This window comes from Orycteropus afer, unplaced genomic scaffold, assembly GCF_000298275.1.
Source record: "Orycteropus afer afer isolate SDZICR_OR568_19922 unplaced genomic scaffold, OryAfe1.0 scaffold00014, whole genome shotgun sequence".
In the NCBI taxonomy this organism is placed as follows: domain Eukaryota; kingdom Metazoa; phylum Chordata; class Mammalia; order Tubulidentata; family Orycteropodidae; genus Orycteropus; species Orycteropus afer.
The window spans coordinates 7,563,671-7,586,439 of NW_006921601.1; the positions used below are offsets into that span (position 1 = coordinate 7,563,671).

Here is a 22,769-nt window from a genome sequence, read left to right on the forward strand (position 1 = left end):
TTGAATCACTGACCTTTTGGTTAGCAGCCAAGTGCTTTAACCACTGGGCCACCAGGGCTCCTTGGCCCAGCAGGCCCTCAGAAAACGTTTGAGGAATGAGTGGGTGATAGGGTAGCTAGCCTTGTACTTGGTCCACTCTTGCCTGGATATGGGCCTTTTTACTGGAGATGGAGGGCTCTGCTGCCTGACACCTTGAATTGAGCCTCACTAGCTGTTCTGTTTCAAGTCTTTCTTTGATTCTCTCATCTTCTTCTTCATGCCTGGTGTTGTCTTCTTTTTTTTTTATTTCCAAAAGAAATCAAAATTAGATACCATACTTGTTCTGGGCTCAAACATAGAAGAGTTTATCTACTTTACCCCATTGGACTTATAGGGATGGGCCTGCTTGAGGAGTAGGAGAAGGGAAGAGGCAAAAACTCAACCAAGCTGCCAGACCACAGTCTTCCTATTCAAACACACTTCCATCTTTGGTCACAGGAATAAGATTAATTGGTCTACTCCTCACCCACAGAAGTCAGTGAAGCTGTGGAAACCTTCAGATGTCGATGAGAAAGCCTCCTGTGTGGACTGTGAGCTCTGAAAGACAGAACAGTCAGCTTGGTAAGAAAATCTGTTCAAAATTTGGAAATAAGGCAAAAAGGCACCTGTATATTCCTTCAAAGTCACACTTTCAAGTTCATCTAAGGGTCATCTGACTCTTAACATGGGAACTTGTTAGAAATGCAAATTCTGCCACGCAGGAAATCTAGGTTCAATTCTCAGCCGATGGACCTCAAGTGCAACCACTACCCCTCTGTCAGTAGAGGCTTGCATGTTGCTGTGATGCCGAAGAGGATTCAGAGGAGCTTCCAGACTAAACTAGGAAGAAAGTATCTATGATTTACTTCTGAAATTTACCCAGTGAAAACCCCAAGGATAACAGCAGTATAATCCAAAACCAATCATGAGGATGGGATAGGACCAGGCAGTGTTTCATTCCATTGTACATGGGTTGCCATGAGTTGTGGCCACCTTGAGGGAAGCTAACAACAACCCCAGACCTACTGAATCAGAAACTCTGGGGGTGGGATCCAGAAATCTGTGGTTCAACAAGCCCTTTAGATGATTCTGATGGATGGTAAAGTTTGCAAACCTCAGCTCTAAAAAGAAGAGCTCTGGTGGTGCAGTGGTTAAGGCATTTGGCTGCTAACTAAAAGGTCAATGGTTTGAACCCACCAGCTGCTTCACAGGAGAAAGATAAGGCAGTCTGCTTCTATAAAGTTTCACAGCCTTAGGAACCCTACAGAACCCTACAGTTCTACTTTGCCCTATAGGGTCACTGTGAATGGGCATCAACTCAGTGGCAATGGATTTTGGGCTTTGGCTCTAAAGAGATGTAACTCTGACTTATCAGAAGTAGATTATCCAGTAAGCAAGGTATGGGTTGCTTTTTGCTTTGTGGTGAAAGATGTGGCAAAAACATGTGGAACTGTTCACTACAGATTAGCAAGTAAGCACGAGTAAACTCATGATTAAGATATGGTGATGCCCATGTGAAATTGTTCACTACAGGTTAGGGAATAAGTGCAAGGAAGCTCATGCATACCTTGCTTCCTGAGTAATCCAATACTATTTATTATTTACTGTTTATTAGGACTCAGACTCTGAGTTAACATCTAACTTGTAAAGAACTCCTAAGATGTAAATGATTCTAGTAGAGATGTAGATGACTTTCATGTGGGAGAATAGATAACCACAAAATTAGAGTTTCATTGACCTCTTTTATACCTAATTTAGCAATTTTATTCTAGCATTCATTTCCTGACCACTGATTATAAGTGTATATACATTTCTTGTATTCAACCAGCTTTATTATCCTGCTGGTTCTCTCACTAATGAGTTAACTCTTTGACACACATTCACTATATGTTTGTGTGATAATTATATTTTAAACTTTTTGAAAACTATGCTTTGATAACTTCACTATAGCTTGACTGATGCATTGGCTACTGCTGCTAAAAAGTGATGCAGTGACAATTCTGTGCAGGTGGGCCAATGTCCCTTCCAAGATATCTTCTCCATGGTCCCACTTTGGGGACTGGAAACAGGATTCTACAGTCAAAGACTCACATCTTTCAGGTCTATCTGCAAATATCTGGGAAACAACTCTGCTATAATTTTTTTTTTTTTTAAGGCCAGCGGATACAAAGGGCCAAATCCAAGGAATGAAAAATAATTTAGGAGAAAAATGTAATGGAAAAATCCCAAATTTTCTCTCCCATTTTGAAGATCTGCTTGATTGTATTTTCATCAAAAAAGTGATACAAGAAAGAAGAAAGCATTTTTTTTAAAATATATATAGCTGTTTGACCCCCATGTTCTAGATTATATTGTTTTTCACAGCACAAGGATCAGGCACATGGGACATGTACCTGTTGGCCAGGTTTTGGTCGGTACCTCCTTCTGGTGAACTGGCATCCCCAGTAAGGACAATTGCAGGTGGACTGCAAGATATTCCTGCTGTGGGAGGGCCCTGATGATTTGGAATGAAAACAGAGAGAGAGTTAGGCAGAGGATGGTGGAAGCTTCCAGGGGCTAGAGATGGAGCATTTATGGCAGCATCATGACACTCAGAGATATCTTGATAAGGGGATAAATGCAGTTTATTTGGACTAGTTAGAGGAAAAAACACACACACATACACAAATATAGGTGATTTCTTCTTCATCCCTTAGCAGGTATAATGTGATTCACTTTTCATGCACTAAAATCAGGCATCCTTTAGTTCAAAGTTCTCACTGACATTGCAGGAGAGGGATGGTGAAGAGTCCTCAGACTGTTACCAGACTGGCTGATGACGAGGATGGAAACCAGGAGAAAAGGTAGTGGCACTATCCATTCCCGGTATTAAGTGACAATCTTACAGTTGTGCAATTTTGACATTTCAATAAAGGTAATTTGTTCAATGGATAATGAAATGCAGTTTGTTGTTACTTTATAATATGTTTAAATAAATATACTTCTGAAATTAGAACAAAGTTGTTGTACAGTCCTTAGTTTTGAGGAACTATTTCACATTTACTGAGTTAATAATAATATGCAAAATAATATCCTATGTCCGTGAACGAATTCTGGGTAGTGTCAATGGTTTAGCATGTGGCTACTGACTCAAATACTGGAGGTTCAAATCTACCCAGAGATGCCTTAAGAAAGCCCTGGGGATCCACTTCCAAAAGGTCACAGCCATTGAGAACTGTATGGAGTACAGCTTTACTCTGAGACACATGGGATTACCATGACATCTGGATTTTGTTTTATTTATTTTGGTGAAATTACAGTGAAATTGGTATACTCATATGCTGCTGATAGCTGTGAGAATTGGAAAACTGTATCAGGGTATAATAAATATTTGTTAAGTGAATAAATGAATTAACAAAACAAAAACAATATGAGGTACACAGTAAAAAATTCTTAAAAGATGCACCTTAAGCCTGTATTTTTCCAGCCCTTGTAGCTCTGGTGGCATAGTGCCTGAGGCATTTGACTGCTAACCAGAAAGCTGGTGGTTCAAACCCACCAGCCCCTCCTTGGAAGGAAGGTTGGGCAATCTACTTCCATAGTGTACCACATCAGAAACCCAAGGAGGGGTCGCTATGAATAGGATCTAATTTGACAGCAGTGCGTTAAGCGTACCTGGGTAAAAGTAGGACCACATTAAAAGGAATACACAATATCTCTCTGGTTCTTCTATGCACATGCTATTGCAGTATTTTCATCTCAGAATTGTTCCCAGTCTTATCTGCAAGATTCCATAGGGGCTATTGCATATGTCCCCTTATTAACTTAATTAGCATGGTGCCTGCCATTTTCCTTCTTCTTAGCCCCAGCCCCCTGTACTGACGTGTGCTACAGTCTGTGCCAAAGACACTGTCTCATGAAGCTCCTGAGCATGTCCCACCATCTCCGACTGCTGGTGTGGCCTTCTGTGGCTTTAGAGAAGTGGGTGCTAATAGCTCCCATTGCCATTTTCTCTGGAGGGCCAGGTCCTTCTGAAGCCCCTGGGCATTCAATGTTCTTACTTCTACTGACCCTGCTGTAGCCATCGCCGAGGGGCTGCTATGGACAGGAGCCACAGAACCTAAACAGGCTGTGTTCCTGAGCTCTCCATGTGCAGTTGTTGGTTCATTGCAAGGTGAGGAAGATCCTGTCTCCTTTGCACATTATACTCTGTTAAGTAGGCCTGTACAGTGCTGCCTAGAAGTCTCTGAATCCCACAGTTTTCGGTGAACCCAGCACTTTCCATTTTCACTTGCATCTTTTCCTTCTCTTGGCCCCAAACTTAAGACCATGTGAGCTGGCAAAGAGTCTCTGAGGGAGAGTCCAGCCAGGGAACATTGTGTTGCTTCTCTTACAGAAAGGTACTTTTGTTCTGAATCCCAAAGCCAGATCCTCAAAAAGATGTTCCTTAGGCTTTCTGATCTTATCCAGGACCTCTTGACTAGGAGAAAATTGCAGTGCTTGGAGGAGGGGGAAGCGCCCAGTCTCCAAGTACATGGAAGGGAAGTTTGGCCAGGGACTTTGACAGGATAGGAGTAGGAACCAGCCTTGCCTACTGGAAGAGTTGAATAGACATGGACTCAAATTTTTGCTCTTCAGCTACTATCTCTGTGTCCTTGGGCAAGTTTTTTAACCTCTCTATGCCTGTTGTTGTTTGGTACCATTGGCTCCTACTCATAGCGGCCCTATGTACAACAGAATGAAGCACTACCTGGTCCTGCGCCATCCTCTCAATCCTTGCTATGCTGGAGTCCGCTCATTGCAGCCACTGGTCAATTCATCTTGTTGAGGGTCTTCCCCTTCTTTGCTGACCCTCTACTTTACCAAGCATGATATCCTTCTCCAGGGACTGATCCCTTCTGACCACATGATCAAAGTAGGTAAGATGAAGTCTAGCCATTCTTACCTCCAAGGAGCATTCTGGCTGCATTTCCTCCAGAAAAGATTTGTTTGTTCTTCTGGCAGTCTGTGGTATTTTCAGTATTCTTTGCCAACATGACAATTCAAAGGCATCAACTCTTCAGTCTTCCTTAGTCATTGTCCAGCTTTCACAAGCATATGAGGCAACTGAAAATACCATGGCTTGGGTCAGGTGCACCTTAGTCTTCAAAGTGACATCCTTGCTTCTTAACACTTTAAAGAGGTCTTTTGCAGCAGATTTTCTCAGTGCAATACAACATCTGATTTCCTGGCTGCTGCTTCCATGGGTGTTGACTGTGCTTCCAAGTAAAATGAAATCCCTGACAACTTCAATCTTTTCTCCATTTATCATGATGTTGCTTATTGGTCTAGTTGTGAGGATTTTCATTTCTTTTATGTTGAGGTGTAATTCACACTGAAGACTATAGTCTTTGATCTTCATCAGTAAGTGCTTTGAGTCATCTTCACTTTCAGCAAGCAAGGTTGTGTCATCTGCAAATCACAGGTTGTTAATAGTTCTTTCTCCAATTCTGATGCCACGTTCTTCTTCATATGGTCCAGCTTTTCAGATTATTTGCTCAGCATACAGACTGAATAAGTATGGTGAAAGGATACAACCGTGACATACACCCCTCCTGATTTTAAACCATGCAGTATCCCTTTGTTCTATTTGAATGACAGAATTATGCCTAAGGATCAAAAATCTAATTCACAAGGTTGGTGTGAGGATTAAAAATAATATTGGTAAAGCACTTAGCATATAGTTGATAATTTCAATAAATGGCAATATTACTTTCATATTATCTTCACTCATTCAACAAGCACTTCATAGGTAGGTATCTACTATGTACCAGGAGCAGCTTGAAGTACAAAGATAAGGTCTTCAAGTTTCACAGTCTAGGAGTAGAGCCAAAGAATTAAACTAATACTTATAGCAATGATAAAGGATGGACCACATTCTGTGAGACTCAGAGAAAGGAAAATCCTCTCTGTAGGGGAACTGAAAAACCTTTGTTGAAAAGAGGACGTTTGAGCTAGTTTTTGAGGGATAAATAGAAGCTGGCAAGACAAAGATATTAGGAGAGAGGTTGTAGGCAAAGGGAACAGCATTAGCAAAGGGCATACTTGGGAATTGGGAGACATCAATGTAGCTGAAGCATGTGATATAGAAGGGGCTAGGATGAAAGCAAAGATGAAGCTAGAATACATCAAGCCAGCTTCTGAAGGACCTTGAATGCTACTCCAATGAGTTTGTCCATTATGGTCTTGGAGATGGAGAATTCTAAAGATTATGCTTGGAAATAACTCAACTGCCCAAAGAGAACACATAAATACTGACAGCAAATCTATCCATGAATCCACATGACTCATATTGGATGAGATAATGAACAAGGTTTACTTATTAAATAATTCATCCTCCCCTATGGTAATATGGAATAATATGGAGAAACTTCCTGGTAAATTAGAGCTCTGTGACTCTTCATTTAAACACCGATGGTTAACAAGCTCTGGTGGTGGAGTGCCTAAGGCATTTGACTGCTAACCAGAAGGGTTGGCAGTTCAAACCCGCCAGCTGCTCTGTAGCAGGAAGATGGGGCAATCTGCTTCCATAAAGATTTACTGCCTCAGAAACCCAACGGGGTTTCTATGAGTTGGAATCAACTTGATGGCAGTGAGTTTGGTTGACAAGGGTGAAGTGAAAGGGAGTCAGCTTAATATTTGTGGCTGGAACAAGACTGACTGACCTGTGTTCATGGCCCCAGAGCTGCAGTCCCTCCATGAACAGATATACATCTTTCCATCAGGGAGCCCTCCTAGAAGAGATACCCAGGGAATTTTCCAGAAAGCAACAACTCATTCTATAGGTAGTATCACCTTGATGGGCTGAGGATGAGATGGAAAGCATGTTTTGTTCTCTTGTCATATTGTCCCTCAGTAAAATGGTCAAAGGCCTGCTCTATCTAAGAAGGTGTGATAATAAAATGAAATGATGAATGTGTATACACTTTGATACATATCATGTGGTTTATAAATACTCATTAATCCAGGCTATCCTTAATATGGGTGGTGGCTCTAAATAAACCAGTTCTCACCATCCTTTGTCCACACAGCTGCCCTGGTGGAGCCCAGGTGAGCAGCAGAAAGGCTGGGAGATTCAAATGGGCCAGGAGGGAAGCAGGAGGATCTTGGTCTGGAAAAAAGAGTCCCAGGAAGCTTCTGAAAGTCAAGAAAGGGAAGCAGTGTGTCAAAATGCCAGGTGGTAAGCTGGGGATGGAAACAAGCCATCAGCAGCAGGTGTGAAGCCAAATGGGAGCCCTAGGAAAGAAGGAGGAATAGGAAAATTTTAACTATGTGGATTCTCTGGTGAGCAGAGAGACCTGAAGTTTTTCCAGCAACTGCTCTTCACTAACAGGTTTTCTCCATGATTTGGCCTCTTGGTTGTCAATTAAGGAATGAGCATCCCTGTAGCTTATTCACTAAGTGAGGGACCTGTGGGCCTGTTTGAAAGGAGGCCTGTTGGTACAGTTGTTAAGTGCTCAGCTGCTAATGGGAAGGTCAGTGGTTTGAACCCACCAGCCGCTCTGCAGGAGGACGATGTGGCAGTCTGCTACTGTAAAGATTATAGCCTTGGAAACTCTATGGGGAGATCTACTCTGTCCTATAGGGTCATTATTAGAAGCAACTCGACAGCAGTGGGTTTAGGAGGCCTGTTTGAAGGAGATCTGGTGGCACAGTGGTTAAGCACTAACCAGAAAGTTGATGGTTCAAACCCACCAGCTGCTCAGTGGGAGAAAGATATACTCTTGTTTCCACAAAAATTACAGTCAAGGAAACCCTGTAGGGCAGTTCTATTCTGTCCTGTAGGGTTGCTATGAGTCAGAATCAACTAGATGGCAACGGCTTTGATTTGGTTTTGGGGGCCTATTTGATATGAACAGTGTTTACAAGTGTTTTAATTAGTTGCAATATTTTATAATCTGAAGAATTCATATAAAAATCTGGATTTCCTGCTTTTCTTGAAAAACTTATCAAACCATTTCAAGCCTACACTTCTGGAGAGTAATTCTCAGCTAGAGTCAGCTTAAACTGGCTGACTATAATCATTTACATGAAAAGCAAACAAAAGAGGCCTCTGAAATGCTCCCTAGTTAGCACAGTGAGATTGTGCTACCCTCACTCCCTACCAGGTAGTACCTGGGGGCTGATGCCCTCAGAATTGACACCTGAGAGGTAACCGGCCTGCAAGGCACTGGAACATGCTGCTTTCTGGTGCAAGTGTTCTGTCTCCTGGCCAAGGGCCACTTAGCAATGAAATTCTCTTGAGATGGCTATGATACACGGGCCATGGGTGCCTTCACTTGAAGGAGGATTGGGGCAGAGGTGCTCACACCGAAAGGCTGAAACATGCCACGGGTAGCAAGTGCCAAGCATGTAACCACAGGCACATACAATCCCAAGCTAGATAAAAACCTGGAGGCATGAAGAAAACAGGAAAATCCTCTAATCCTTTGATGGAATGTTCTGGAATATTCTTTGTTCTCTCCTCCCAATATGTGTAAAGTGTATAAGTAATAAAATCAAAGTGTTCTTTCCCTAATCAGCTCAGGGAATGGCTGAGCAAGAGCTGAGCGACTTTCTCAGTTTTCTGAAAAACTTTTTGTGGGGAACATTCATGTCTGTTTTTCACGCTAACAGGAAATGGGTAGACATTAACCCTGGAGAAAATGTGGGAGGATTCTAGGGGCCATCTGGGATGATTGCAGCCAGATTTTAATGTAGTATAAATACCCACTATAAGCTAACATACAGAAGTCAGAGCCCCAAGAAGACGGCCAGGCAACATGTCCAAATGTAGGGTCTGCCAGGCAATTCTACCTTCTTCACCTTCACTCTCTTCAGGAGGGACTTCAAGGCTCTCAGGCTCTGAAGTCATTACACAACCTCCACTCACTAATTGTGTGACCTTAGGCAGCTAACTTCATTTATAAAATATGTGTATATTACAATATCTAGAACTAAATGGGTTGATAAGAAAACAGGGTTACCAGATAAAATACAAGATGTCCAGTTATATTGGAATAATACTATTCAAACACCAAATAATTTTTTTTAGTATGAGTATGTCCCAAATAGCGCACGGACATACCTGCATTTTCATTTGCTATATCTGGCAACTATATATTCAAAACTAATAGAACAGTATCTGGTACCTAGTAAATGCTCAACAAATCTCTGAGGTTGAGTTGATTATTTTGGAATTTGGTTTTAAGGGATTGTTGTTCTTAGTTGTGGGTCTAATCAACTATTTGGATTAGGAAGCTCACCCCTTCTAGTCAGAGAGCCCACTGAGCCCCTCCTTGTGGCATCTGGCCACACATGCCCAAGTAATGAGTGACTCCCAGAGAATCCCACCTTTCAGGCTGCCTTCACCTAGCATTTCTCTCTCAACCTTTGCTTCACAAACCAAGTCTTGATGTCCTTGGTAGGGTGAGTATCTAACTCTGAACCTTGCTGAGTTACAGACACAAGAGACAGACAAATGCCAGTAAAGTTACATGCACTCAGACTTACTGTGTGCAAGTCCCTGTCCTGACATTTCTTGTGCATTTTCTCATTCAATTCTCCCAGCAATACTGTGAATGGACCTCAGGATACACATCTGCAAGTTGGGGATGAATCCCAACATTGCAGAATCATGAAAAGGATATGTGAAGATGAAGGTGAAGTCATTGAGCACAGAGTAAGTGATTGACATATTTATTTTCCCCTTGCAATCACCTTACTAACGAAAAAGATGACTTGTTCAAAGCTTTGTGGCTTGTAAGTATACTCATTAATATTAATTAAAAACCAGGCCCGTTGACCTTCGTGAACTATGTCCTTCCTACTATACCACACCGTGTTTGTCTTTAGTCTTATCCTGCAGGCCTCCAACTCTCCTCTCATATTTCTCCAAGCTGCATCCTCTTTCAGAAGCCCCTTCCTCCAGGAAGGCTCCCAGCCAGGAGGAAGCTGAAAACACAGATGAGGGAAAGATAGCAGGGGCATAGCATGCCCTTGGCACCCCTCTCACCCTTCCATGGCCCCAGCCCCTGGAAATCCATTTCCCTCCCCTGGGATCAGCTGAGCACTGTGGGGCTGGGCCAGCTCCTGGCAGGCTATCCTATAATAAGCCAGCAGGTCACATTTTGTTCTCCTTAAATAAATCTTATAGAAACATTTAAATGTTTAGTTCACTCATAAATTCCCAGGAATGCACAATGGTTTCTTAACTGCCTGGGCCCAGGGATAAATATAGGCCAGTGTCATAGATGGGAATATTAGCTTCCTTTCCCCAATGTCACGTGAGTAGGCCTGGGCTAGGAAGCTCTCAGGAATAGCACCAGCCCCAGCCCAGGCAGGAGTGGAGAGTTTAGCTCCTGCAGATGGGCTCTGGAGGCAGCCTGGGAGGGGAGGATCTTTCCAGAAGGCAGTAGGGAGTCATGGAGAGAGCATGGGCTCTGAAGTTGGGGAGGCTTGGGCTGAAATCCTACTTGGGTGACCTTGGGCAAGAAACTTAATTTCTCTGAGTTTCATGTTCTAATCCATTATATGGAGCTAATGATCTCCATCTTTCAGGATTATTTTAAGGATTAAATGAAATGAAGCAATAGTAATGATAGTGATGGTGATAGTGGTGGAGAGTTACAAGGACTGTCGTGGCTGCATTCCCACATCCCTGTCTCATGGCCTGCAGGGCAAACAGAGATTGCCTCTGTAGAGAGGGGCCCTGGCCACAAAGAGGAGTGCGCTCTCTTGTGACAGGAAAAAACCACTCTCTGGGGACCTTTGAGAAAATGATTATTCTGGTGGCAAGTCCTAAGAGAACAAGAGAGAGTGGAAGTGCCTTTGCTGATATTTGCTGGATGTAGGGCTCCAGTTGCCTGGCTCCCTGAAGGCTTCCTAGTGTCCACCACGGAGGCTCCCATGCACCCGGGGCCAGCCCTGACTCTGGTAGACCCTGTTTGCTGCCATTGTCCACTCTATTCCTAGAATCCAAGAATCAATAACCGCTAAATTACCTTCTTCATCACTATCTTTTATTCTCATTCGAACAGACTTCAGGACTGTGCAAATGCACACAATGCCCAGTAATCTTATTCTGCACGATGCATCCATCCAGCCATCCAGCCATTCGCCCATCATCATCTTCTAGCTTCCTTTTCTCCCTCTTCCTAACACTTTTCCTACCTCCATTTCTTCCTCTCTTCAATCCAGCCATTTATGCATCCTATCAAACAATTCTTCATCCATCTGTTTACTTGCCATCCTTCCATTCTTGCTTCCCTAAGCTTCCATCATGTTAGGATCTGTGGTAAAGGCTGGAGAGATGCATATGAAAGACATTGCCTCTGCCCACAACTAGCTCACACACAGTCTTGCAGAGGAGATGGAAAAACAAAGAATGACTCACAATAGAAACTAAGGACAAACTATTGTAATATGCATTCCTGCCATCTATAACCATCATCATTTCTAGGACACTTTCAGCTTTGTCTTAGACACTTCTACAACCACAATCTCACAGTTCTTGCTCTATGACTGAATCACCAGTTCCTGGTAGAACTGTCCTCTTGACCCATCCCAAGTCATAGCCTCTTTCCCATGGAGAGTGGGATATCAATCACCTGCTCCCCATTCCTAGTATGGGGAGGACCCTTGCTTTACTGCAAGGGTAGGGCCAGGGTGGGAGGTGAAGCTGGCAAGAACAAATTGGCAGGGTATTTAGGTTTAAATCTCCACTCAACCATGACACAACTACATGACCTTTAACAATCCATAACCCCTCAGAGACTTGGTTTCTTCACCAATAAAACAGAGATAATGAAATCTTACATTAGAAAGATGCTATCTTTCTAGAGTCAAATGAGGCCATGTAGCAGGTACCCAATAGATGTGTTCAGTATTTTCTACACCAGGTTTTAATGCTTTACTGATAAATTATTTGAAGACATTTCACTGAAGGTCTCAATTGAGGCTGTTCTTGCAAAGGTTGTGTGATAAGTGGAAATAAGCACAGAGAGGAAAAATTCAAAATCTTCAGTTCACACATTCAGAAGTACTGCCAGGTTTCTGGTGATTACAGTGTACTTACCTTCCTCAGGATTCTTATCTGTTGTATGGAAAAAAATCATACCTACTTTCTAAGAGTTGTTGTGAAGCTAATATGTATAGAGTGCTTAAAGTGGTGTCTGGCACATAGGAAGCATGGTACAAAGGTTTTCATTTTGTGAGGTGTGGGGAGGTAACCCCACTCTAGGTAGTCTATTTTGTGTTTCAAGTGCTTTGTATGCATTATCTGTCTTTGTATACACATATTTTTAAGGGTCTCTAGGGCAGTGTAGACAGTCAAAAACTAAACTCACTGCCATTGAGTTGATTCCAACTCACACCAACTCCCTTTGGGTTTCCAAGCTGGTAAATTTTTACGGAAGTAGATTGCCCAGTCTTCCTTCTGCAGAGTGGCTGGTGGGTTTGAACTGCCAACCTTCTGGTTAGCAGTCAAATGCCTTAGGTACTATGCCACCAGAGCTCCTGAAAAGTCAAGGTGAGGTAAAAATGAAGACAGAAGCCAACAATCCTTCTCAAGCAGTGAAGTATATGTTAAACTCTAGCTATCCCAAGGGACAGTACAGAACAATTGGATCCTTCAATTCCTGGTCAGGAAGGTCATGAGAGAATACAGAGCAAATCAGTTCAGAAAGAACTGTCATTCAGCTATAAGTCCACCAGAATGTGAGTGCGCTGAGAGTAGGCCCTGGTTAGTCAGTATTCAACAAATATTTATTGAAAAAATGCAACTCAATTCCATATTTATTGAGTGGCTACTATGTGCAAAAATGTAGCCATCCTTTTCTTGCATACTCAACAAACTTTCATCTTGGTATAATGGGGGTATTTTCTGGATTAGAAAGAGGAAGAAATTATTGTATTTCCAGCTTGTTTCCTTGGCTTATGGCTGTGAGGCAGTGGAAGTCAGTTGCTACTTCCTTGCTATGAAATTTTAGACAACTAGTTTAACTTCCCCAAACCTTAGTTTACTGATCTGTAAAATGGGTATAGTCATCTCTACTTTCAGGGATGGTATGAAGGTTAAGTGAGATAGTGTTATAAAGAGTTAAGCCTAGGAGCCCCATAAATGCTTTCCTTTCATTTGGATAAGATAACTCTTATCTCTGCTGTGCCTGTATCACAGTGGTGCTGGAGGCTCAACTGCAATGACATATGTGAAGCATTTTGTAAATCATTTTCTGCTGTATTAAGGACTGAGAAAAGTACTCTGAGTATTTTGCTTAGTACTTTACATAATGTGATTTCTGGTTGCTGTGAAGTCAAGCTGCCTGGTTTCAAATCTAGGCTCAACTACTTAGCTATGTTATCATATGCACATTACTTTTGTCTATTGGTCTTAAATTCCTCATCTATAAATGGTAATAATAATAGTGGCCACCTCCCAAAGATATTGTCAAAATAAAATGAATAATGCATTCAACAAACCTAGCACAGTGTCTGGCACATGGTGAGTGCTCCCTAAAGGTTAGCTGTTGCTTGTTGTTACTATTATAACCTTAGTTTATAGATGAAGACACTCGGGTAAGTTGATAACTGATCCAGGGTCACATGCAGGGATGTGAAGCACAAGCTCTTTCCACTCTGCTGTGCTGCCTACACCTTGTGTTTCTTCTGTGAACCAGATGCATTTCCTGTACCTTCCAGAACTCCCTGGCTGTTTGGGGAACACTGCTTGGTCAATTTTCTTCCTCTGAAGGGTCAGAACAAGTGGGGTTAGCCCAGTCCACTGGCTGAAGGTGGTGAGTCAAGGTGGGTCTCTCACTACACTGACACAAACAGAAAGAGAATTCCAGATTTGACATGGTGGCAGCTACCAGGGTCTCCAATTCTGGGCCAAAAAAGGCCAATTCTCGGCCAAGTTGTTTTGGTGTCATGGCCAGAGATTCCAGGAGTTCCACAAGGAGATCCCTCCTATTAGGACCACACACAGAGGGCTGCTTCTCAAGAATTCACTCCAATTCATCTAAGTTACTTAAAAATTGGAGGTTGAGGAGATGCCACCATTTAGCTGAGTGCTGTAATGATCTTGAGTCAACAATGCACTGCTGTATAACAGGGCTAAGCACCAATTTCTGCCCAGATGACCAAAAGCTGAAGAATAAAGGAGAAGCTTAGTGAGATCTGGAATGAGAGTAACGCATGTACGTGGCCTAAAGCAGACAATGGCATTGTGGTCTGCATCTCTAGGAGTCAATTAACATCATGCGGTTTTTGCTGTATGGCTGAAAGAGAAAAAGGAAGGGGTTTTCACTGGACAGGGCAAGGGCAGCACAATGTCTTGGCAGGACACATGATGTGGAACTTTGTTCACTGGCTCCAAGCGATCATATACCTAATGGAGAAGCAGGCAGAAACTGGCATCTCTGCTCCCAGAAGGGGTTTGGTAAGACCCAGTACCACAAGCTTCTGTGCTTTGGAGTTTATATGACACTGAGTTCTGCAGGGGCCCGTGTTCGCCCCTCTCAGACAAGTGGCTTTGGTGGCACAGGAGAATGTCCCCTTGGCCAGGCACCAGTGCTCACACAAAGGGTGCCAGAGGCAAAGTCACTAGTGCTTAGTTTAGGGTAGAAACTAAGAACATGGGCTCCAGGACCAGGCTGCCTGGGTTCAAATCCTGGGCCTGCCATTTATAAGCTGTGTGATCTTGGAGGAAGATAACTTCTCTGCGTCTCAGTTTTCTTAGTTATAAAATGGTGAGAGTAATACCTGCCTCCCAGGATATATTAGAAATTAAATGATTTAATACAGAGGCATAGCATGTGGTAAGTTCTGTTCAGTGCTAGCTGTTGTTCTTTAAAAGGCAGTCTGATGGTGCAGTGCTTAAAGCATTCAGCTGCTAACCAAAAGATTGGTGGTTTGAACCCACCAGCTGATCCATGGATCCATGGATCCAAAGATGGAGCGGTCTGCTTCCATAAAGATTTACAGCCTTGAAAACCCTATGGGGCTGTTCTACTCATCCTATAGGGTCACTGTGAGTTGGAATCAACTTGATGGCCATCAGTTTGGTTTTGTTTCTGGTCGTTATTAAATAGCTATGTGGGCAATGGAGATGTGATGGGGTGGAGGGGGAGGGTGGCTGTGGGAGGTGCTGGAGTAGATGTGAAAGATGTGAAGTCTGCTTACAAGCTCACATTGACTTGCCCCTGAGGCTTCCGAAAATCCTTGGGAGGAAGATGGGAGTGGTCCAGGCAGAAGCTAGAACTAGTGAAATGTGGGTTCTTACAGCTAACATGAGCCTTTTTGCACCCTTAGGCTTGGATGGCACTTGTGAGGAGGCCATGCTGTTTCAATGAGTCTGCTTTACAATATGGCTGGTGGTCACAACCCAGGAAATCATGATGGTCTGGGCCAGACTGCATCTGGGCCCTGGGGCTGGGCAGGGTGAAGACTGCCTGGTATGTGTTCAGAGGAGGAGCTGGAGGAGGTGAACTCTATCACATGAGCAAAGACTGAAAGAACTGGAGGAAAGGAGACTCTGGGAAGATCTAGAAATTTCCTTCCTGCATCTGCAGGTTTTCATCCCACTACAGGCCACTGAGGAGCTCTGGTAGCATAGTGCCTAAGGCACTTGACTGCTAACCAGACGGCTGGCGGTTCAAACTCACCAACCATTCCTTGGAAGGAAGGTTGGGCAAGCTACTTCCGCAGTGATACCACCTCGGAAACCCATGGAGGGGTCGTTATGAGTCGGGTCCGACTCAACAACACATAACAACAACAACAACAGCCCACTGTGCAAGGCAGAACTGAAGGAGTTTCAAGCATGGCCAGTAAGAAGAGCCAGTCAACCATGACACAGAACTTCTTGTGAGGTGATGAGCTCCTGATATAGAGATATTCCTACAGATTCCCAAGATGCACCTCCGGGAGCATCTGAAACAGAATCTGAAATCTAGGGTGCCTGAGGAATCTGGGGTTTAACAAGTTCCTGAGATGCTTAGTTAGGGGCCCACTGCTACGGATAGCTTTGTCTGCCTGTGAAGAGGGAGCTTAGAGGTGATCTGGGATTCATTCTAGCTCTGAGTGTCTGTCATTCTGTGGTCCCTTAGGGTCCCAGCCTTGTGTCCCAATAGCTTCTATTCCTGCCCAAACCCCTTGTCTATGAGTTCATCCCTTTGAGCCCATCCCTGCTCAAGAGACAGCCCAGAAAACACTGTTCATGGCATAGCCTCACAGAGTGCATTGTTGGGAGGCTTCACTCTGAGACTGACTTATTGGTTTTGATTATAGCTTCTTATTAAGAACCTAAAGCTCATGGTCATGTGTGTGCATGCATGCCTTGTATGTGTGTGTGTGTGGACATAGGAAGAAAAACAAGATCTAGTCCTTCAGTTTCTGTGTTTTGTGTAGGAAGACCTCAGCTAGTGCTCATGCCAGCAAGGGAAAATAAGGGCAGGGGCCTGAAGCACCAGAACTAGGGCTGGGCCCTGGGGAGCTGTAAACTCAGAAGGATGCTCTATTCCTTGCCTGCTTCATGCAGTGGGAATTCACATGGTATCAGGAATTCTAGCTGAGTCTTCCACCAGCCTCACTTCCCTGGCTGACTCGCTTCCGCTGCTCCCAAAGACTCAGGCTTCAGCCTCTAGGGGCTCCAGCCCAGCTCATAAGGCCTGACTCTTCCTTTTTCCCTGAGAAGCTCACAGTGGGTTATGTGGTGAATAACAGGGGGAGAAGCTCTTCACTGACAATGCCTCATTAGTCTCCGGAGAACTTAGGGAGGCCCAGAGCCTTGCAGTAAGAGCAGAGGAACAAAAGAATGTTGGATCTGATGGGGGCCTCAATCTGGGGCTCTAAATTGCCCCATCTTCATAGTTCCTTAGGCCAAAGAAGATACTTAAGGGTGGTTGTTGTTAGGTGCCGTCGAGTAGTCTCCAACTCATAGCAACACTATGTACAACAGAACAAAACACTGCCCAGTCCTGTGCCAGCCTCACAATTCCTGCTGTACCTGAGCCCATCGTTGGAGCCACTGTGTCAGTTCATCTTGTTAAGGACTTTCCCCTTTTTTGTTGACCCTCCACTTTACCAAGCATGATATCCTTTTCCAGGGAATGGTCCCTTCTGACAACACAACCAAAGTAGGTGAAATGAAGTCTGGCCATTCTCGCTTCCAAGGACCATTTTGGCTGGATTTTTTCCAGGACAGATTTGTTAGTTCTCCTGGCAGTCAATGGTACTTTCCTCATTCTTCACCAACACCACAATTCAAAAGCATCAGCTTTTCTTCAGTCTTCCTGATTCATTGCCCAGCTTTCACATGAATATGAGGCGGTTAAAAACACCATGGTTTGGGTTAGGTGCACCTTAGATTCCAAAGAGACATCTTAGCTCTTCAGCACTTTTAAGAGGTCTTTTGCAGCAGACTTGCCCAGTGCAATTCATTGTCTGATGTCTTGACTGCTGTTTCCATTAGTGTTGATTGTGGAACCAAGTAATGTGAAATCTTTGACAATTTCAATCTTTTCTCCATTTATTGTGATGCTACTTATTGGTCCAGTTGTGAGAATTTTAATTTTCTTTATGTTGAGGTGTAATCCATACTGCAGACTGGAGTCTTTAATCTTCATCAGTAAGTGCTTCAAGTCATCTTTACTTTCAGCAAGCAAAGTTGTGTCATCTGCATATTGCAGGTTTTAATGAGTCTTCCTCCAATCTTGATGACATATTCTTCTTCATATAGTCCAGCTTCTTGGATTATTTGCTCAGCATACAGATTGAATACATATGGTGAAAGGATACAACTCTGATGCATTTCTTTTTTATTTTAAACTACACAGTATGCCCTTGTTTTGTTTGAATGACAGCCTCCTGGTCTATGTACAGGTTCCTCATGAGCACAATTAAGTGTTCTGGAATTCCCATTCTTCTCAATGTTATCCATAATTTGTTATGATCCACACAACTGAATGCTTTTGCATAGTCAATAAAACACAAGTAAACATCTTTCTGGTATTCTTTGCTTTCAGCCAAGATCCATCTGACATCAGCTATGATATCCCTCATTCCATGTTCTCTTCTGAATCCAGCTTGCATTTCTGGAAGTTCCCTGTCAATATACTGCTACAATGGTTTTTGAATTATCTTCAGTTAGATTTTATTTGCATGTGATATTAATGATATTGTTTGATAATTTCCACATTCTGTTGGATTAATCTTTCTTTGGACTGTGTACAAATATGGATCTCTTTCAGGTAGTTGGCCAGGAGCCATCTTTCAAACTTCTTGGCATAAATGAGTAAGCACCTACAGAGCTGTGTCCGTTTGTTGACACATCTCAATGGGCATTTCACCAATTCCTGGTGCCTTGTTTTTCCGCCAATTCCTTCAGTGCAGCTTCGACTTCTTCCTTTGATACCATTGGTTCTTGATCCCATGCCACCTCCAGAAATGGATGAACACTGACGAATTCTTTTTGGTACAGAGACTCTGTGTATTCTTTCCATCTTTTGATGTTTCCTAAATCATTCAATATTTTGCCCATAGAATCTTTCAATATTGCAACTTGAGGCTTGAATTTTTTCTTCAGTTCTTTCAGCTGGAGAAATGCTGAGCATGTTCTTCCCTTTTGGTTTTCTAACTCCAGTTCTTTCTATATTTCATTATAATAATTGAATTTGTCTTCTCAAGCTGCTTTTTGAAATCTTCTGTTCAGCTCTTTTATCTTATAATTTCTTCCATTTGCTCTACTCACTGCTGTTGAGTCAGATCCAACTCATAGTGACCCCTTCTTGGGTTTTCAAGGCAGTATAACTACGGAAGTAGACCTTCCTTCTGAGTGACTGGTGGGTTTGAACTGCCAGCCTTCTGGTTAGCAGTCAAATGCCTTAGGCACTGCACTACCAGAACTCCCAAGACAGAGTTTAGGAGGCAGCAAATGCCATTATCCTGGATAACAGATAAGGGATCAGAGGCACAGAAAATTTAACAGACTTGCACAAGCTCTCTTGACCAGGATGTGCAGAAGCTGGGATTCAAGACCAGGTTTGCCTGACTAGAGTCCATACTCTTCAATCCTATGCTATGTGCCTTCCATGACAGGAACTGGACTTCATGTCTCCTGAGTCACCGAATTCCTCACGGGTCCTTTTCCTGCTGAGCTCCAGCAATGTAGAAGATATTATTAGTACCTGAAAACATTGGTGATGTTTTTGTCTTTGATATCTAGATTTTTCCATGAGTACAGAAATAGAATCATGGCATTTTAAGGGCCTTTAGAACCACCCTCTCATTTTATAAAAATCTGGTTCTTGCCCAAGATCACAGATGAGTGAGCTTGTAAAGAACTGAAATCTGGAGTTCCTGTTGGCTAGAGGGTTTTGTTTTTGTTTTTTTTTTAAACACTTGACTGTGTGTTGAGCTCATGGATCCTTTCCCTGCTTGACCACCTGTAGAAATTTACCCTCATACCCAACCTAATGGAGCTGTCCATATACGTGCTTTGAAACTATGGTGTTTAGAAGGGCAAGTTTTTTTTCATTGTCTTGTTTTGTGTCTCCTGAAGGTTTGAAAGTCCTTTAAATTAGAAAAGTTTGGAACCAGGAGGAACTGAACTCAATGTAAAAGGCTGTCTTCACTGAAAGTGGAGTTTCATTTTTGCTTTTTTTTTTTTTTAAGGAATACTTTTATTCTTGGGGATCATGGAATGGCAGCTGTTTTAGGAAGATGTCCAGGATTTGGGAGAAAGATTTTGCATGAGAATTAGGCTTAAGGTCCTAGAGAAATGAAAGAGGTCAGAGATGGCTATTGCAAGAAAAATTCTGGAGCTAGGGAATAGGGTGGCTAAGGAGCCAGAACCCAGGAAAGTCATGACCTGCAGATCTGGGAGCAGTCACATTTGGAATCCAGCTGTGAGTGTTTTGCTCAGTGTTCTCATTCCCTTCTTTATCCCCCAAGCTTTCCAAAAAGATATTGGTTTAACCTTATATTCCACTGTTGCTAATGCTTTAGGCAATAATCTACACTTGAGTAGAAGCAGTAGCAGGAAAGGGGCAGCAGCAGTACACTCAGCTTTGGGAAAGCTAGGAGTCACCTGCAGAAGAGCAGAGCAATTTTCTTGATTCACTGAAAGCAACTATGGACAGGATTCACTGTGGCCCAAGATGTCCCTGGGATGGAGAGATCGATGAAATCCTGAGCTGGGCTGCCTGTGGCCAAGGGGTTGGCCCACTGACACTTAGATGTTTAAGGGAAGTGCTCCTCTACAAGCCTGTTAAGCTCTAGAACATCTCACTCCCATAGGCTTAGGATATGGAGATAATAGGGGCCACTGTTTAATGAATATCTAAGTCCCCACAGTTATGATGTGTAAGAAAACAAATACATTCTTACATTCTTCCCTCACTTAACTAGTATCTATTCCCTCTCATCTGTCCTGGGTCAATGTGTGTGACTGTCAGATATAATGGGACGATGCAAGCTCAGTATAAACAAACTGCAAAGTTCATGAAGTCAAAATAAATAAAAAATAATAATGTTGGAGAACTTCACATGCAAGGTCATGGCCAATGAGGGTCAGATAGAGCTGGATCAGTTAGTGTGGTAGTTCAGTTTGTGTGTCAACTTGGCTGGGCCTGGTTGAGTGGCTGGGCAGCTGGTGGTAGTTAATCCCCATGAGGAGACTGGCAATCAACTCCATGGTGGGATCTACCACAAGCACCTGAGTAGCTGCCTTTGGCTATGTGGTCTGCTTCCTGTATATAAGGAGAAGCCTTGGGAATGGTCTCTAGCCTTTGGCACGCTTGGACCCTGCACGTAGCCGTGTCATTGCTCAGCAGCCTGCTATGCTCTGCCGACCTTGGGACTTACAATGGACTTAAGTTAATGGCCTGCTGTGTGGTTTGGTAACATTGGGACTGTGCCTTTTGACTTGTCAACTTTGGGGTTTCTCAGCCTCAGCAGCCTGAAGCTGTCTGAGTGAAGAAATGCCTCTAGCTCTAGTGGGCCAGGAGCAGAAGCAGAGCTGGACCCCAAGGTTGAGGGGCTTTCACCCAGCCCCTAGAGCCTGGCACTTTGAACTTGGACTTAAAGCCTCCAAATTGTAAGAATAAACTCCTGTTTGTTAAGGCCATCCCCTTTGTGGTAAATTCTTGTCAGAGCGGCACTAGGTAACCAGAACAGTTAGCAAATGCAGAAAAAAATGATGAGCATGATAGCAAGATAGGTTCCTCAAATGGGAATGATCTATCAAAGGATTAAAAACAGTCCTTGGAGTGGAGCACAGGGCACTGAAATTATTTTTGTATGATACTGTAATGGTAGACACATGCCATTTTGCATTTGTCAAAACCCTAATGTAAATTATAAACTTTAGTTACTAATAATGTATTAATATTGGTTCATCAGTAGAGACGAATGTACCATAGAAATGCAAGATGTTAACAGGAGAAACTGCATAGGGAAGAGAGGTTATTTGGAACTCTCTCTACTTGCTGCACAATTTTTCTGTAAATTTAGTTACTTCTCTTAAAAATTAAGTCTATTAAAAAAAAAAAAAGAAAAGTGACTAGAGGTGGGCAGTCCAGGGCTGGCGAGCTGCTCTGTGAGCACAGAGCCCTGGTCTCTTGCATCTTTCTACTCTGCTATCCTGAGTTTTCTTTTCTTTCTTTTTTAAAGAACTTGGAAAACAGATGGCGACTTTAAATATTCAAATACCAGAATCCCTTATTGAGGGAGCTATAAAACAAAATGTGAAGTGAAGGATATGGCATCATATGAGTAGATTATTTTGTTAGTATGAAAAATAAATACACCAAAATCGACAGTTAATTGTTTGCTCAGTTTAAAAATTACCATATAACCTATATTTCATAATATGTATAAAAACAACTAGCATAATTTCATTTTCACAATAAAATTTCAATGATACCTTTTAACTTAGTTTTTCACTTTGTTTTACAATAAAATCTCAATGACATAATTTTTAAAACCACTTACTATGGAATTTTTATCTTCATGCTAAGTGGGTTCACTTTAAGTGGTCTTTTGTTGGTGCCCACTACCCTGACTTGACAGGACCCTCCATGCTGAGGTTTCTCCTGTATGTCTTTCTATAGTTCAGAGCTAAGTCTACATACAGTTAGGGTAGATTGACTTCCCATGAGTCCTCAGTGAGGCACAGCCCAGAAAGTTCCACTATCAGGATATGCAGGTGCCTCCATCAATTCAAACTCAGGTAATCTTTTCTTCAGCATGGGAGCCACACATCTCCAGGCACCCACTGCAGGGTGTCATGCTATTAGCAAACTCTTGGCCAGGCTGGAAGCTATGACCACCCATGGTGCTTGGATTGGTCCCTGGCCAGGCTAGTTGAGGGCAGGGAGGGGACACTTACTTGGCTGGTGGAGCTCTGGGCTGCCTGTGGATTTCCGGGGGGGTCTTCCTCCTCAGGAATGTGGGGCATGGCCACCTGGTAGAATGGCCGTGTGTGCCCAGAACCTTCGCTGTGTCAGCCTCAATGATGCTCCAAGAGGTCTGGGCTCCACAGGCTGGGAAGACACCAAAAGAACAAGTCAAATCCATTCCCATCCCTGTCCTGAGCTGGGCTCCATTTCCAGAAGCCATGAGCCACAGAGAGGCCCAAACAACATCAGCCTGCTCAAGTTTACAACACTGAAGGTCAAATGAGGCTAGGAGAGGGTGCTTGGAATTGCATTTCCTTCTGCTTTCTGGCTTTGTTTATAAAGTCAGAGGTGACCTTA

General features: G+C 43.1%; 1 protein-coding gene across 1 annotated transcript in view; it reads right to left on the minus strand.

Annotated features, from left to right (window-relative positions):
* IRAG1 (inositol 1,4,5-triphosphate receptor associated 1) overlaps window positions 1-22,769 on the minus strand; it is a 157,308-nt gene that overhangs the window by 79,602 nt on the left and 54,937 nt on the right. The window contains 4 exon segments of the mRNA XM_007955160.2: window positions 506-576; window positions 2,412-2,512; window positions 22,403-22,482; window positions 22,485-22,556. Coding sequence (XP_007953351.1) covers window positions 506-576; window positions 2,412-2,512; window positions 22,403-22,482; window positions 22,485-22,556 — 324 coding nt within the window.